General features: G+C 49.9%; 1 protein-coding gene across 4 annotated transcripts in view; it reads left to right on the top strand.

Moving 5' to 3' along the window:
- Positions 1-14,146, top strand: part of INTS14 (integrator complex subunit 14) — a 74,042-nt gene that overhangs the window by 32,604 nt on the left and 27,292 nt on the right. For all 4 annotated transcript variants that reach the window (XM_030189783.1, XM_030189780.1, XM_030189781.1 and 1 more), the window contains exon 7: positions 9,681-9,773. In XM_030189783.1, the coding sequence (XP_030045643.1) occupies positions 9,681-9,773 (93 nt within the window). The remainder of the gene's footprint in view (positions 1-9,680; positions 9,774-14,146) is intronic.

Genomic DNA, 14,146 nt, shown 5'->3' with positions numbered 1-14,146 from the left:
GTTTGTTTTTCAAGACTGCTAGCCGCCCTGCTAGCCTTTTCCAAGTTGTGTTTGTTCATCAAGACAGCTAGCCGTCCGGCTAGCCTTTTCCAAGACTGTGCGGTACCTCAAGTCTACTAGCCGTTGTGCTAGCTACTGTCTAGTCAGCGTACGTTCCTGTTGTCCGCTAGCCATCCCGCTAGTCCACGTTACCTAGGACGCTGTAACCAGATCCGACCAGGCCAGCCGTTCCCCGTGGTTCCAGCAGTCCTGCTGGCCGCCCGCAGCTGAGGGCTCAACCCTCGGTGAACGGCGGTCGCCGCGGGTGAAGATTCGGGGTGCTCGGTTTTCCTGGTCTGCGGAGTTCAGGAAACTCAAGAGCTCACCTACACTAACGGGACCTCAGAGCCGCGACAGAAAACGGAAGCCATGAGCTCGCCGACACAACCGGATCTGCGGGACCTGGCCAAGGTTCTACAGCAGCAACAGGAACAGCTTAATGCCCTGTCTGGGGCGCTCCAGAATGTATGTTCTCAACTTTCCGCGCTTCAGGTACAGAACCAGGCCGCTGCGGTCCAAGGGGCCGCAGCAGCTCCCCGTATGGGAGGGTTCCGAGTGGGACCTCGGTTCCCTGAGCCGGCACGATACGACGGGAACCCAGCAGGTTGTCGAGGGTTCCTCCACCAGTGTAATCTGGCCTTCCGGATGCAACCGGAGGCCTTTGCTTCAGATCACAGTAAGGTAGGCTACATTATGGGCCTGTGTACAGGAAAGGCCCGGGATTGGGTGGTTCCTCTGGACGAACAACAGGATCCCATTCTGGAGGACTATAGCGAATTTCAGCGCCGGTTCCGGATGGTGTTTGATATTCCGGGAAGACCCTCCTCCGTGGCATCGGAGCTGCTTCGGATTCATCAGGGAGAGGGTACAGTGGCCGACTATGCCATCCGGTTTCGTACCGCAGCTGCAGAACTGCGTTGGAATCCGGAATCCTTGATGGCCATTTTTATGGAGGGATTACAAGAACGAATCAAGGATGAATTGGCCGGACGGGACGTTCCCGGATCATTGGATGCCCTCATCTCACTCTGTATCCGGGTAGACACCCGATTCCAGGAGCGAGCCAGAGCTCGGATGGAGCGGCAGAAGTGGGGACGAGGGTTCCCCAAGACGAGCAAAGGGTTGGCCTCTCGTCAGGCGAGCCGGGACGCTACGGAGCCCGGAGAGGAGCCCATGGTAATGGGCCGGCAGCGGTTGACGGCCGCCGAAAGACAACAACGACAGTCTAAGGGGCTGTGCTTCTATTGTGGACAGGCTGGGCATTTCCTCCGGACTTGCCCGATCCGGCCGGGAAATGCTCCCCCCAAGGCACCCTGAGGGGAGGTTTCTTGGGGCACTCCGCTCCCCTACAGGAGACCTTGCTCGTCCTACCAGTGACCTTGCGGTGGCAGGAGGCCACGCTTCAGACCCGGGCCCTGGTGGACTCGGGGTCTGGGGGTAATTTTATTGGACTCGAACTGCTCCAGCAAATGGGCTGGCCCATGCTCCCCCAGAGACCAACGCTGCGAATAACCTCCATCCAGGGAACTACCCTTCCACAACCGGTCACTGAGATTACGCCGATCTTAGGATTGCAGGTTGGAGAGGACCATCGGGAGGAGGCCGAATTCTTAGTATTACCCCGGACCATTCACCCGGTGGTTCTGGGGCTACCATGGTTACGATACCACAACCCAGTTATTGACTGGACCAGAGGGAAGATTCAAGCTTGGGGCATTTCCTGTCAAGAGACCTGTTGTAAGGGTCGGGCTGGATGCTGTCCGGCGTTAAATACGGTGCCCGGAGAAGAACCACGTGAAGGGAGCTCCCTGCCTGCGGAGTATAGAGACTTTGCCGATGTGTTTAGTCCCAAGGAGGCGGAAGTATTACCTCCTCATAGGTCATTTGACTGTGCCATTAATCTGAAGACAGACACCGTGCCTCCGCGGGGTCGATTGTACAAACTGTCCCGCGGAGAGGTCAAGGCTATGCGAGACTATATCCATGAAAATCTACGGAAAGGATTCATCCAGCCGTCGACCTCCCCAGCCGGTGCGGGGTTTTTTTTCGTCGCCAAGAAGGATGGAACCCTGAGACCTTGTATTGACTATCGGGGATTAAATGCCATCACCGTGAAAGATCGGTTCCCTCTGCCCCTCATTCCGGAGCTCTTAGACCAACTGCAAGGGGCCCAGATCTTCACGAAGCTAGATTTACGGGGAGCCTACAATCTAGTACGAATCCGGTCAGGGGATGAATGGAAGACGGCCTTCAATACCCATGAGGGACATTTCGAATATCGGGTAATGCCATTCGGTCTGTGTAACGCCCCTGCGGTATTTCAACGTCTGATCAATTGTGTTCTAGAAGAATTCCGCCATTCCTCGGTGATTGTATATCTGGACGATATCCTAGTTTACTCCAAGGACCCCAGGGAGCATTCGGGCCATGTCCGGGCGGTATTGCACCGCCTACGTCAAGCCCACCTTTTTGCGAAGCTGAGTAAATGTGCCTTCCATCAGCACTCCTTACCATTTTTGGGGCATATTCTGCTCCCAGGAGGGTTACAAATGGAACCAGACAAGCTCCAAGCCATTCGGGAGTGGCCCCAACCGAAGAGCCTGAAGGCCTTGCAACGATTCTTGGGCTTCGCCAACTATTATCGCCAATTTATTCCCCATTATTCCAGCTTGACAACACCGCTGACGGCGCTCACCCGTAAGAACGCAAGGGTCAAGGATTGGCCGCCAGAGGCGCAAGCGGCTTTTCGTCTAGTCAAGGAGGCCTTTGAGTCCGCGTCTATTCTGGTGACTCCTGACCCTGCGAAGCCCTTCACGGTAGAGGTGGACGCATCCGCGCTAGGAGCCGGAGCGGTTATTTCTCAAATCAACTCCGAGGGCCGGCGTCAACCTTGCTCCTTCTTCTCACGAAAATTCTCTCCAGCCGAGCGGAACTATACGGTGGGGGATAGGGAACTCTTGGCCCTGAAACTAGCACTACAGGAGTGGAGACATTTACTGGAAGGAGCGGAACACCGGTTTACGGTCATCACGGATCATAAGAACCTCCTATACCTCCAAGAGGCCCAGCGGCTGAATCCCCGACAGGCTCGGTGGTCATTATTCTTTGCTAGGTTCCATTTCCAACTGGTGTTCCGGGCAGCCTCCCAGAATACTCCGGCCGATGCGCTTTCTCGGGCATTTGAGGTACCAGAAGAGACTACGGAGACTCACCCCATGCTAGACCCCGATTGTCTTAGTGGGGCCACGGGGAAGCTTACCCAAATCCCGAGATTCGTGGCGGCCGCGGATCGGAAGAAGGTGCTGCAGTGGGGACATTCGTCAAGATGGGCCGGGCACTTCGGGTATCACAAGACGCTCCGATTCATCTCGCGACAATATCGATGGCCACAGATGAGAAGAGATATCTTCCAGTTTGTGACTTCCTGCCCGATATGTGCCCGAACCAAGCCAATAGGAGGACCTCCCGTAGGAGACCTACAACCCTTGCCCGTACCAACCAGCCCTTGGACGGAGATATCCATGGACTTTATCACGGAATTACCACGGTCCCAGGGTCATACGGTGATCTGGGTGGTGATCGATCGATTCTCTAAGATGGCTCACTTTGTTCCCTTTGTGAACCTTCCGACGGCCGCCGCTCTAGCTCAAGCATTTATTCAGCACATCTTTCGATTACATGGACTGCCCACCAGGATCATCAGTGACCGAGGGCCCCAATTTACCTCCCGTTTCTGGAGAATGTTATGCAAGGCCTTGGGAGTGGAGAACCATTTCTCATCCGCTTACCATCCACAAACCAATGGCATGGTTGAGAGGATAAATCAAACCCTGAAAGGATTCTTAAGAGCCTTTGTTAACCAACGACAAGATAACTGGGCTTCTTTACTTCCTTGGGCCGAGGTCGCATATAACCAAAGTACCCATTCCTCCTCAGGACAGTCCCCGTTCTTCCTGGTATATGGACGACATCCACGAGTTCCAGGGCCGCTCCCGGCTACCGCCATGACGCCAGCTGGGGACCAGGTGGTCGCCGACCTACGGAAGGTCTGGAGAATGGCTAGGGAACAATTACAGAAGACCGCGACCAAGAACAAGCTCTTTGCTGACCGTCATCGGCGGCCCGCCCCCGTGCTTCAGCCAGGACAGAAGGTATGGTTAAGCACGAAACACTTGAGACTCCGAGGGTCTTCCCGTAAGCTGGGTCAGCGATACGTGGGACCGTATGCCATCCAAGAACGAATTGGATCAGTAACCTATCGCTTGCGGCTACCCGCCACCCTGCGAGTACATAACGCCTTTCATATCTCGCTATTGAAGAGGTTCCGAGAATCCAGATGGCACCCGCCTCCAGCCCAGGAAAAGGATCTCCAGGTGTCCCCAGAACCGGAGTACGAGGTAAGAGAGATTCTCGACTCAAAGTGGCGGCGGGGAAAACTATATTACTTATTATCCTGGAAATCTTTTGGCCCCGAAGATAATTCCTGGGAACCCGTGGCTAATGTTCATGCTCCAGAACTGGTCAAAGCCTTCCATGCTCAATATCCATCCAAGCCCGGGCCTCGAAGGAAGGGGTCTTCCGGGGAGGATACTGTCCCGTTCCGGGCTCTTACCTGGCGCCCCGCGGCCCGTGGCGGTCGTCAAAGGCGCCAGGGGAGCGCGGACCGACGGGTGGAGGCTGCCGCGGGGATCACCGCGACGATGGAGTGCTCCGAGGCCGGCGATCCGAAAGAACTAACGCCGGCCTCGGAGAGTGAAACCCGCCAGCCAAGATGGCGGCGCCGACGTCGGCGTCCTCCTCGCTGCAGCAGGACCAGCGAGGAGGCTCCGCCCACCCGCGCCGGATTGGCGCATCTTCCTGGGAACACCGCCCATCAAATGAAGGGACCTATCCGGTTCCAGTGGCCGGCTGGGGTGGAGACGATTGGCGCCAGCTGTTCTGCAGGCAAGGCAAGCGGGGGATTTAAACGGAAGCACGGAGGGGAACCAGTGCTTCCGTTTTCCTGTCTGAAGCCGTCTTGCCAAGAGGATTACAAGCCTGTTTGTTCTTCAAGACTGCTAGCTGTCCTGCTAGCCTTTTCCAAGTTTAATTGTTCTTCAAGACTGCTAGCTGTCCTGCTAGCCTTTTCCAAGTTTAATTGTTCTTCAAGACTGCTAGCTGTCCTGCTAGCCTTTTCCAAGTTTAATTGTTCTTCAAGACTGCTAGCTGTCCTGCTAGCCTTTTCCAAGTTTAATTGTTCTTCAAGACTGCTAGCTGTCCTGCTAGCCTTTTCCAAGTTTAATTGTTCTTCAAGACTGCTAGCTGTCCTGCTAGCCTTTTCCAAGTTTAATTGTTCTTCAAGACTGCTAGCTGTCCTGCTAGCCTTTTCCAAGGTTAATTGTTCTTCAAGACTGCTAGCCGTCCTGCTAGCCCTTTCCAAGTTTGTTTGTTCTTCAAGACTGCTGGCCGTCCGGCTGGCCTTTTCCAAGTTTGTTTGTTTTTCAAGACTGCTAGCCGCCCTGCTAGCCTTTTCCAAGTTGTGTTTGTTCATCAAGACAGCTAGCCGTCCGGCTAGCCTTTTCCAAGACTGTGCGGTACCTCAAGTCTACTAGCCGTTGTGCTAGCTACTGTCTAGTCAGCGTACGTTCCTGTTGTCCGCTAGCCATCCCGCTAGTCCACGTTACCTAGGACGCTGTAACCAGATCCGACCAGGCCAGCCGTTCCCCGTGGTTCCAGCAGTCCTGCTGGCCGCCCACAGCTGAGGGCTCAACCCTCGGTGAACGGCGGTCGCCGCGGGTGAAGATTCGGGGTGCTCGGTTTTCCTGGTCTGCGGAGTTCAGGAAACTCAAGAGCTCACCTACACTAACGGGACCTCAGAGCCGCGACAACTACTCCAGGTTCCAGTCCCAGTTCTGCTTCTGTTCAGACTTCTAGTTCCCGTCAAGACTTGGGACTGTCCTTCCCCATGTTTAAACTTGTACAGCGCTGCGTAACCCTGGCAGCGCTATAGAAATGCTAACTAGTAGTAGTAGTAGTAGGATGCCACTTTGGGCCCTTGTCCAGCTTTTGATTTCAGCGTGGGTATTGGCTCCAGCCTTGTTCCTGTCACTACATGGATTTGCCAGGAGGTCAAGGACGTTGTGGGTTCCCTCAGGGAAGGGTTCCTTTTGAATCTTGTTCCTCTTGCTGCATCCAAGATCCTGATTCTGCCCAGCGGGGATTCGAAAAAGCCTCCGGTCTTCAAGCCCCGCTCCTGTCTTCAAGTGTTGGACTTCCTTGTTGCTTCCAGTCCAGCGATCCATGTTTGGCTTTTGAAATCCATCCAGAGGTTTCACCACAGTTACCCCTGGACACCTGAACTCCCCATGGAGTCCGGGGAGGGGGTCTTGAGGGGGAGGTACTGTCACGTCTGTGGCCGTGATCACCCTCAGACTTACCTTATTTCTGGGGGTCAGCATCTGTGCTGGCTTCTGTCTGTTTCTGTGTTAGTTTTGTCTCTGTCTCCGTATGCTGATTACTTCACTAGACCTCACCTGTGTGGGCTATGCCTCTCTGGGGAGCCAGCATCTAAGATGGCTTCCGCCTGTTCTTTTCCAGCTTCCAAGATGGCTCCTGCCTGCCCTTCCTATGTGTTCCAAGCCTCTCCTTGGTATGAGTGTGTTCCCTGCTCCTGTCCTGCAATAGGTGACATCATCAGTGAGAGCCTTCATAAGGGAGTGCTGTGCTTGCATTCAGGGCCTTTGCATAGTAAGTAAGAGTGTTATGCCAGTAGGCCGTGAGGTTAGTGAGAGCACTGTTGCGCTGCTACTTAGCCTTTCTCTGGGGCTCTTGCCCACCTGCTGTTTGTGTCTGTGGACTGCCAGTCCTTCTGTTTGGGCACTGCCCTTCTGCTTGTGTGTCTGTGGACTGCTAGTCCTTCTGGTGCTCCATTCTGTGTTTGGGAGCCACTGAATCTTCAGTCTTTGTGGGTTCCCTGTCTGTGTTGGGAGCTGCTGAAGCTTCAGTCTGTGTTTGATCCCTGTCTGTGTTTGGAGCTATTTAGCTTCCAGCCTTTGTTTGTTCCCTGTCAGTGGTTGTTAGCTCCTGAGCTTCAGCCATTGCCCTGACCTTTGCTAGTGCCTGGTTTATTCTCTGCCTGCTGCCTGCCCAAAGACTCTGTTTGCTCCTGGTTTATTCTATTGTCTGCTGCTTGCCCAAAGACTCTGTTTGCTCCTGGTTTATTCTATTATCTGCTGCCTGCCCAAGGACTCTGTTTGCTCCTGGTTTATTCTATTATCTGCTGCCTGCCCAAGGACTCTGTTTGCTCCTGGTTTATTCTATTATCCGCTGCCTGCCCAAGGACTCTGTTTGCTCCTGGTTTATTCTATTATCCGCTGCCTGCCCTAAGACTCTGTTAGCTCCTGGTTTTTCCTCTGTGTGCTGCCTGCCCTAAGACTCTGCTAGTTCCTGGGTTTTTTTCTGTCTGCTCTGCCAAGCTTGCTTGTATATCCCGAGTCCTGTTTCTGCCTAGCTTGCTTGTATTTCCTGAGTCCTGCTTCTGCCTAGCTAGTGTGTATATCCTGAATCCTGTCTCTGCCTAGCTAGTGTGTATATCCTGAATCCTGTCTCTGCCTAGCTAGTGTGTATATCCTGAGTGTATATCCTGAATCCTGTCTGCCTAGCTAGTGTATATATCCTGAGTGTATATCCTGAATCCTGTCTCTGCATAGCCTTTGTGTACGTCTTGTCCCCTTGGTCTGTCTTGTGTTTCTGGCTTAGTGGCTGCATGCAGCTTTCAGTCCGAGTCTAGATTTTAGCCTAGTCTCCCTCGTGTATCCCGGACCCAGGGTGGGTTCTCTGGATTTTCAGTTCCTGCCTTATCCTGCAAGTCCTGCCAGCCACCCGCACTCTGGAGCTCAACTCCGGAGGAACGGTGGTCAAGCGCAGGTGAAGTTGTTCCTGTTCTGCCTGTTCTAGTTGCCTGCCTCAGTACTACTCCAGTCCAGAGTTCCAGTCCTGCTCTTCTGTGTATCCAGTTCCAGGGTGGTCTTGCCTGCTGCTCTTCGGCAGTGGCCCAAGGGCTCACGTATTCCGGTTCTGCCTCGAGAACCCGACAGTCTCAATAGTAGACTATGGACATTTCCTCCAGGAATTTGTCCAGACCTTCTTTAAACCCAGATACACTAACTGTTGTTACCGCATCCTCCGGCAACAAGTTCCAGAGCTTAACTATTCATTGAGTGAAAAAATGTTGATTCCTATTTGTTTTAAAAAGTATTTCCTTGAAAGATCTTAAGCTAAAGACGGCATTCTTGGTGGCTTTTGCATTGGCACATAATGTTTCGGAGCTTCAGGCTGTCTTATAGGGATCCCTATCTCCGCTTTTCTGAGGTGGGGGTTTTCCCTGTGCATAGTTCATTCCTTTCTTCGGAAAGTGGTATCTGTAGAGCTTCCATCCTTTCGCATAGAGGACGAGGAGGCTCATTATTTTTCCTTGAAGCTTCTTGATGTCGTAGAGTCCTCATTAGATATCTAGAAGTCACAAATGAGTTTTGCAAATCGAACAGACTATGTGCTTTTTGGTAAACAGAGGCTTGGCCTCATGGCTTCCAAGCCCACAATTCCTAGATGACTGAAGGAGACTATTGCATCAGCTTATTTGCCTGCGGAGAAGCAGGCTCCTCAGGCCTTACAGGCTCATTCTATGGGCAGAGACTAGCTTACTGTCTCTGGCAGATATTTGCAAGGTGGTGACATGGTTGATGCGGCATACCTTTGACAAGCACTACAGGTTGGAAGTTGTGGTGCGTTCGGAAGCCAGCTTTGTGGCTTTGGTCCTCAAGGCGGCGGTGCCAGGATCCCACCCACTCTAGAGATTGTTTTTAAACATTCAGTTGGTTCTGGAATAGTGGGGATCTATGTAATGGAAGGAGAAATTAGGTCTTACCTGATTAATTCTCTTTCCATTAGTCCTTCCCAGTATTCCAGAGGCCCACCCAATGGATCAAATAATGACTGTCACCTTGCATGGTGTTTCCTGCATATCTCTTGTTCTCTACAAGTTGTTCAGAGATGAGAGGTCCACACGTTTGCACGTCTGGTTAGTGTTACGCTAGCTACTTGTTTAAGGTTGTGTTTATTCTGATTTTCTCCTTACTGCTTGTCCTTTAGATTGTAAGCTCCTTGAGCAGGGACCGTCCTTCTATGTTAAATTGTACAGCGCTGCGTAACCCTAGTAGCGCTTTAGAAATGTCAAGTAGTAGTACATAAACACTGAAGAGCTGAACTGGATGCCAAGAGAAATGCCTCAGCTCAGTTTTCAGTTCTCTGTCTCCACCTGCTGGTTGATGGGACATAGTGGGAAGGACTTATGGAAAGAAAATTATCAGGTAAGACCTAATTTCTCCTTTAAAACCCCCTTTTTGTTAAATATTAAATGCTTCACAAAGTGCCCCTTCAGTCAGTCAGGGGTTTCTTATATGCCATAAAATGCTCAGGATGTGATAACAGAAGTAAGGTACAGCAGAATAAGAAGTGAGGCCCTGTTATGTTTTGTTTTTTTTTGCAAACATTCTTTGTCTATTGGGGGTGGGGGGACAGTGTGAATAAAGCCCTCAGTTGGTAGCTATTTATAACCAGAATGCTCCTTCCAAACTTTCTCTTGTTTTTGTTTCTTATTTCAGATCTGGAAATAGTTGGATTTATTGACATTGCGGATATAGCTAGTCCTCCGGTCCTGTCTAGGCATTTAGTGTTACCCATTGCACTCAACAGAGGTAAGCCTCCCGTGTGCCAGAGCCACTTCCACTGGTGGCATTTCCTCAGCACTTCCTGGAGCTTTAAGGGTCTGAAATGTTTTAGGATTTATGTGATACCCTCACCAATTTATGGTGAGTTTCCAGACATGGCTTGCTCTGAATGCCAAGGAAAGATTGGCACATTCTAATTAGCTGTTTCTTAAAAAAACATGTGGGCTTCTGTCCAGCAGTGTTTCAGAAGTATGGATAGTCAGCAGGGGAGTCCATTAAAGGGTTCTCTAAGCTGAAATCACCTTATGTAAAATTGCCAGGTGTATAGACTTGTTGCAAATATATTCTGCAAATACATAAGGACTAAAATACAAGACAGCCCATGCGTCCAACTTCTCTTACATAAGCACGCGCCTGTGGAACGCACTGCCACAAGAGGGTGAAAACAACTTAACGATCACCTAAAATTCAGAAAATTATTAAAGACTCACCTATTCGGAAAGGCATATCCGACTGACCCAACTTAAATGACTCAACACTTCACTATCAAAGATTGTATTGGACATTAACAAACCCTTATACCTCAAACCCAACTTGATTGAATCTTACCTTCCCTATCCCACTACAACATTTTGTGCTTATCCCGTACCGGACTTGGCGAATGTCTTCACGGTATTATGTAAGCCACATTGAGCCTGCAAATATGTGGGAACATGTGGGATACAAATGTAACAAATAGTAATAAGTGAGTCTGACCTGATTAGTGGCATTCCTGGAGACAGGTTTTGCACTTAGGCGTGTATTTTCTGAAATGTATGAATAGCCACATAAAACAGCAAAGGTGTGAATGCCTGAGAGCTACTACCATAACTTCTACTACTTATCTTTTCTATAGCGCTACTAGATGTACGCAGCGCCATACACTGCACATGAAGAGAGAGTCCATGTTCGACAGAGCTTACAGTCTAATTAGGACAGACAAACAGGACAAATACTACTACTACTATTTAGCATTTCTATAGCGCTACAAGGCGTACGCAGCGCTGCACAAACATAGAAGAAAGACAGTCCCTGCTCAAAGAGCTATGTAATAAAAGTGAGCCAAGTATAGGACAATCAAGCCATTGTGACATCACTGATGAGGTTGGCTCTTATTGGTGGCCTGAGGCATTATGACATCACAATATTAGCTCTGGTTACAAGAGACTACTACTACTACTATTTAGCATTTCTATAGCGCTACAAGGCATACGCAGCGCTGCACAAACATAGACGAAAGACAGTCCCTGCTCAAAGAGCTTACAATCTAATAGACAAAAAATAAATAAAGTAAGCAAATCAAATCAATTAATGTGAACGGGAAGGAAGAGAGGAGGGTAGGTGGAGGCGAGTGGTTACGAGTCAAAAGCAATGTTAAAGAGGTGGGCTTTCAGTCTAGATTTAAAGGTGGCTAAGGATGGGGCAAGACGTAGGGGCTCAGGAAGTTTATTCCAGGCGTAGGAATTAATAAGGGAATTACTAAGGTGGGAATGATAGTACATGTGTACTGAACAAGTGAGTAAGAGGAGTTGAAAGCAGCATCAAAAAGTTGGACTTTTAGCCTAGATTTGAAGACGGCCAGAGATGGAGCCTGACGTACCAGCTCAGGAAGTCTATTCCAGGCATATGGTACAGCAAGATAAAAGGAACGGAGTCTGGAGTTAGCAGTGGAAGAGAAGGGTACAGATTAGAGATTTACCCAATGAACAGAGTTACCGGGGAAGACTGTAGGGAGAGATAAGAGTGGGGAGGTACTGAGGAGCTGCAGAGTGAATGCACTTGTAAGTCAGTAAGAGGAGTTTGAAGTGTATGCGGAAAAGAATAGGGAGCCAACGAAGTGACTTGAGAAGGCTAATATGAGCATAGCGAAACTGGCGGAATATAAATCGTGCAGCAGAATTTTGAACAGATTGAAGGGGAGAGTGATGGCTTAATGGGAAACCTGTGAGAAGCAAGTTGCAATGGTCTAAGCGAGAGGTGATAAGAGTGTGGATAATGGTTCTGGTAGTGTGCTCAGAAAGGAAAGGGCGAATTTTGGTGGTGATGTAGAGAAAGAAACGACAGGTTTTAGCAGTCTGTTGAATATGTGCAGAAAAGGAGCAAGAGGAGTCGAAGATGACCCCAAGGTTACGAGCTGATGAGACAGGGAGGATGAGAGTGTTATCCACAGAAATAGAGAATGGGGGAAGAGGAGAGGTTGGTTTAGGTGGAAAGATAAGAAGCTCAGACTCAAGAAAAATGTCAGGAAGTATTTTTTCACGGAGAGAGTAGTGGATGCTTGGAATGCCCTCCCGCGGGAGGTGGTGGAAATGAAAACAGTAACGGAATTCAAACATGCGTGGGATAAGCATAAAGGAATCCTGTGCCGAAGGAATGGATCCTCAGGAGCTTAGTCAAGATCGGGAGGCGGGGCTGGTGGTAGGGAGGTGGGAATAGTGCTGGGAAGACTTATACAGTCTGTGCCAGAACCGGTAGTGGGAAGCGGGACTGGTGGTTGGGAGGCGGGGATAGTGCTGGGCAGACTTGTACGGTCTGTGCCAGAGCCAGTGGTTGGGAGGCGGGGCTGGTGGTTGGGAGGCGGGGATAGTGCTGGGCAGACTTATATGGTCTGTGCCCTGAAGAGCACAGGTACAAATCAAAGTAGGGTATACACAAAAAGTAGCACATATGAGTTATCTTGTTGGGCAGACTGGATGGACTGTGCAAGTCTTTTTCTGCCGTCATCTACTATGTTACTATGTCGTGTTTAGTTTCATATGGCAGTGAGACATCCAGGCAGCAATGTCAGACAGGCAGGCTGATACTTTGGCCTGGATTCCTGCTGGTTTGGAGAAGTCCATCCAGTCTGGGAGTCATCAGCATAAAGGTGTTACTGAAAACCATGGGATGAGATCAGAGTACCAAGAGAAGAATTATAGATGGAGAAAAGAAGTGGTCCCAGGACAGATCCCCGAGGTACACCAACAGTGGGATAGAAGTGGAGGAGGATCCACCAGAGTGTACGCTAAAAGTACGATGGGAGAGAGAAGAAGAAAACCAGGAAAGAACAAAGCACTGAAATCCAAGTGAGGATAACACTCATCCTCCGTGCAGTGGCATAGCCAGACTGCCAATTTTGGATGGGCCTGAACCCAAAGTGGGTGGGAACAAAATTTTCTCTCTACCCCCCTCCCCCAGCAAACTTTAGTCACGCTAATCAGATGCATTTGTCACACAGGGTAAAGTGCTGCTTTTCAGTGCATCAGATTTCAGAAAATTTATTTAATAGCCTAATCCTTTTCAGTGAGCTTTCAGAGGCCAAAACCTCCTGCCTCAGGTCAGTATAATGCTGTTACGGTATCCTCGCCTGACCTAAGGAAGGAAGTATTGGTCTCTGAAACTTTATTAACACCATATTACTTTATCCTAAATTAAAAATAAAATTATTTTCTTTACCTTTGTTGTATGGCCATTTACTTTTTCTCATTGTGTCGCTCCCAGTCTCTAGATTCTGCTTTCCTTCGTTTTCACTTAACTCTTCTGCCACGGTTTCCTGGCCATTTCTCATTTTTCTCTCCTTTTTCTTTGCTTTCTTCAATATTTTTCTGCCTCTCTCTCTCTGTCCTGATTTAATTCATTCTTACTATCCATTCTTTAATTTCCTTCATCTACTTATGGCTTTTCATCTTTTTCTCTCCCTTGTTCTCCCCATGCCCCTTCCTCTTATTCTCCAGTCTTTCACTACTCTCCTTTTCCATCCAGCAGCTCTCTTCTTTCTCTCCCCATCCTTCCAGTCTCCCCCCTCTCTCCCCATCCTTCCAGTAGTCTCCCCTCTTTCTTTCTGCATCCTTCCGTCCAGTGTCACCTTTCTCCCTACCCTTCCATCCAGCGTCTTCCCTCTTTCTCTCCCCATCCTTCCATCCATCTATCCTCTCTCCTGATCCTTCCATCTAATGTCTCTCTCTCTCCCTCTTTCTAACCAGTGTCTCTGTATCACTCTACCCTTTTCTGTTCAGTGTCCCTTCTCTCTCCACATCCTTCCATCCAGAGTCTCTCTCCCCATCCATCCATTTTCCCTCTTTCTCTCCCCATCCTTCCATCTGTTTTCCCTCTTTTTCTCCCCATCCTTCCATCTGTTTTCCCTCTTTTCTCCCCATCCTTCCATCTGTTTTCCCTCTTTTTCTCCCCATCCTTCCATCTGTTTTCCCTCTTTTTCTCCCCATCCTTCCATCTGTTTTCCCTCTTTTCTCCCCATCCTTCCATGTTTTCCCTCATTCTCTGCCATCCTTCAATCTATTTTCCCTCTTTTTCTCCCCATCCTTCCATCTGTTTTCCCTCTTTTTCTCCCCATCCTTCCATCTGTTTTCCCTCTTTTTCTCCCC

This window comes from Microcaecilia unicolor, chromosome 1, assembly GCF_901765095.1.
Source record: "Microcaecilia unicolor chromosome 1, aMicUni1.1, whole genome shotgun sequence".
NCBI classification, from domain to species: domain Eukaryota; kingdom Metazoa; phylum Chordata; class Amphibia; order Gymnophiona; family Siphonopidae; genus Microcaecilia; species Microcaecilia unicolor.
Note: the sequence above shows the minus strand (reverse complement) of the source record. Positions and strands in the feature narration are given on the sequence as shown.